At 61.1% G+C, this 2,252-nt stretch overlaps 1 protein-coding gene across 1 annotated transcript in view; it reads right to left on the reverse strand.

Annotated features, from left to right (window-relative positions):
• Window positions 1-671: 671 nt before the first annotated feature.
• Window positions 672-2,252, reverse strand: part of MMS19 (MMS19 nucleotide excision repair homolog (S. cerevisiae)) — an 11,414-nt gene continuing 9,833 nt past the window's right edge. Inside the window, exons 21-29 of the mRNA XM_010082918.1 lie at window positions 2,191-2,251; window positions 2,006-2,106; window positions 1,884-1,940; window positions 1,586-1,772; window positions 1,394-1,476; window positions 1,138-1,302; window positions 1,003-1,062; window positions 778-878; window positions 672-699 (exon numbers count right to left, since the gene is read on the reverse strand). Of these exons, the coding sequence (XP_010081220.1) occupies window positions 672-699; window positions 778-878; window positions 1,003-1,062; window positions 1,138-1,302; window positions 1,394-1,476; window positions 1,586-1,772; window positions 1,884-1,940; window positions 2,006-2,106; window positions 2,191-2,251 (843 nt within the window). The remainder of the gene's footprint in view (window positions 700-777; window positions 879-1,002; window positions 1,063-1,137; window positions 1,303-1,393; window positions 1,477-1,585; window positions 1,773-1,883; window positions 1,941-2,005; window positions 2,107-2,190; window position 2,252) is intronic.

A 2,252-nucleotide genomic window follows, 5' to 3' on the forward strand; every position in this document is an offset into this window, starting at 1 on the left:
TGCTCCCTCACTAGCACAGGTACAGGCCAGTACTGGGCCTGGCTCAGCTCTCCGGAAGGGCTGGGTGCAGAAGATGGCACCTCTGCCTGCCAAGCACTCCCCAGGGAGTGTTTTTAAGACCATCCAATAAATTTTTTTTTTTTTTAAGAGAGCCTGGCTCTTTTTCTTGTGGGGACAGGGGAGGAGAAGGACCCCCCCATGATTCTCTAACTTGGAAAGCAGAGCAAGGGCCTGTTAACAGCAGTTATCTTCAGCTGTTCAACTGGAAGGGCATTGGGGTCCCAGCCTGGGCCACATGGAGACCCCCAGAGCATTACCAAAACATAATATTTATTCCTCGGGTGTGGGTTGCTGCACACTGTACGCATGTGCACAGGCCTGCCCTCTCCACCCACACAGGGCGAGTAAAAACCATCACTGTCCCTGGCTGCAGCACAGACAGGGCAAGCTGTGAGTGGCACAGCTCCTTCCATCCAGCAGCTGCTGGGAAGTGGGCAGGGGTTCTGGGAAGGTGCCACAGGGAGGGATGCTGCCTGCCGGCCCCCACGCTCCAGGCCCAGCACTCGAGGCAGTACTGGGCTCCGAGGATCCGTGGCAGTGGTTGGATGGCTTGGGAGGTTAGCGGGGGCCCGTCAGATTGTCGGTCAGCACAGGGAGGGGATGCAGGGCACTCACCTGCCTGGGCTCCCCACCAGGAACCTGTGGGGACAGAGATGGCACCATCAGCCACATCCCCATCACGCCAGCACCTCAGCAGCTCCAGCCACACACACTCACCATTCCCCCCGTGCTGCCACTGCCTCCTTCCGCACCAGCCTCTTCTTGTCATCCAAAGGCTTGGCCAGTGCCCGGATAACCCGGGCCTTGTACGGGAGGAGCTGTAGGACAGAAAAGGCTCTTAGTGAGAGGGCTGGGTGCTGGCTGTCCCCCTGGAGGACGTTTAGGACCCCCTTACCCCTCTACAAGCAGGAGTGGGCAGCAGGCTGCTGCAGGAGCACTTACCACTGTTACGGGCAGGCTAGTAAGCGCGTGAGCACAGCGCAGGGCAGCGATGCGGACAGCCTGGAACAAACGGGTGAGGGCAGTGGAAAGGGCAGAGGAGAGGGGTGTGTTGGGGGAAGGAGGGAGTGCACGCACCATGGTAGGGCTGGAGGTGAGGCTGAGGAACTTGGTGACCAGTGTGTCAATGTGCAGGCTCATGATCTGGGGAGCTTCGAGCAGCAGCGGCTGGAGGCAGCTCAGCGTGGAGAGCTGCACCACACGGTCCGAGCAGGACAGGGCCTCAAGCAGGAGGGAAAGCAGCTGCGGTTGGAGAGGACACAGGAGACATGAGTAATTCCCAGCTGTGTACTCTGTGCTGCTGCAATCCCCCTGTGCAAAGGCTGGCTCTCACCGTGGGCAGCTCTGTCACCAGCACGGGCTTGGGGAGGTGGTTGAGCACATGGGACAGGGCCTTCAGGTAATTGGCCTTCACGCCTGTGAAGAGGAGAGATGGTTAGAGGCAGCCAAGGGAAGGAAGGGATGCTGGCTCAGGTCCTCTGGGCACAGGGAGCATCACAGGGTGGGTCACGGGGTGACTGCTCACCGGGGCCAGCCCCATGGAAGCCCTGCACCAGCTTGGGGACGTTGTCAGTGAAGAAGCGCTGGCGGAACATGATGCGCACATTGGCGTGGCAGCCTTTGTGCAGCACGTCTGGGGACTCCGCCATGAGCAGGAAGAAGCCATCGGCCACAGCAGGGCCCAGCTCTGAATCGCCCAGCAGGCCCAGCAGCTGCGAGGGAGAGAACCCTGAGAAGGGGTGCCCTGCTGCTGGGGGTTCCCAGACGGCCGCAGGGGGAGCGGGCAGGCTCCTTGGACATGACCCACCCCCACTGCTGCCTACCTTGTCTGTTAGGTGGGAGCTCAGGGGGTGGTAGCGCAACACCAGGGCTTTGGTCACCTGTGCAGGCAGAGCAGAGTAAAAACCTGGCTCTCCCCTCCTCCCGTGCCCAGGCCAGCCCTTACCCAGAGCAGCAAGGTGAGTGCCTGTGTTCGGCGGGGCCCCTCCACAAGGCTGGGCTCCATCCTGTTCACTGCAAGCTGCAGGATCTCATCCAGCTGCTGCCCTGGGGACACAAGAAGGAACACACTGAGCCATTCCCCTACCAGCAGTGGGCAGAGACCCACGGTGTCCTGCCTAGACCCCTTACCTTCCGGGTGCTTGTTCACTAGCCCTGCGAAGCACTTGGCAGCTGTGGTGGCTGTGAAGGGG

This window comes from Pterocles gutturalis, unplaced genomic scaffold (genome assembly GCF_000699245.1).
Source record: "Pterocles gutturalis isolate BGI_N339 unplaced genomic scaffold, ASM69924v1 scaffold28741, whole genome shotgun sequence".
Classification (NCBI taxonomy): Eukaryota; Metazoa; Chordata; class Aves; order Pterocliformes; family Pteroclidae; genus Pterocles; species Pterocles gutturalis.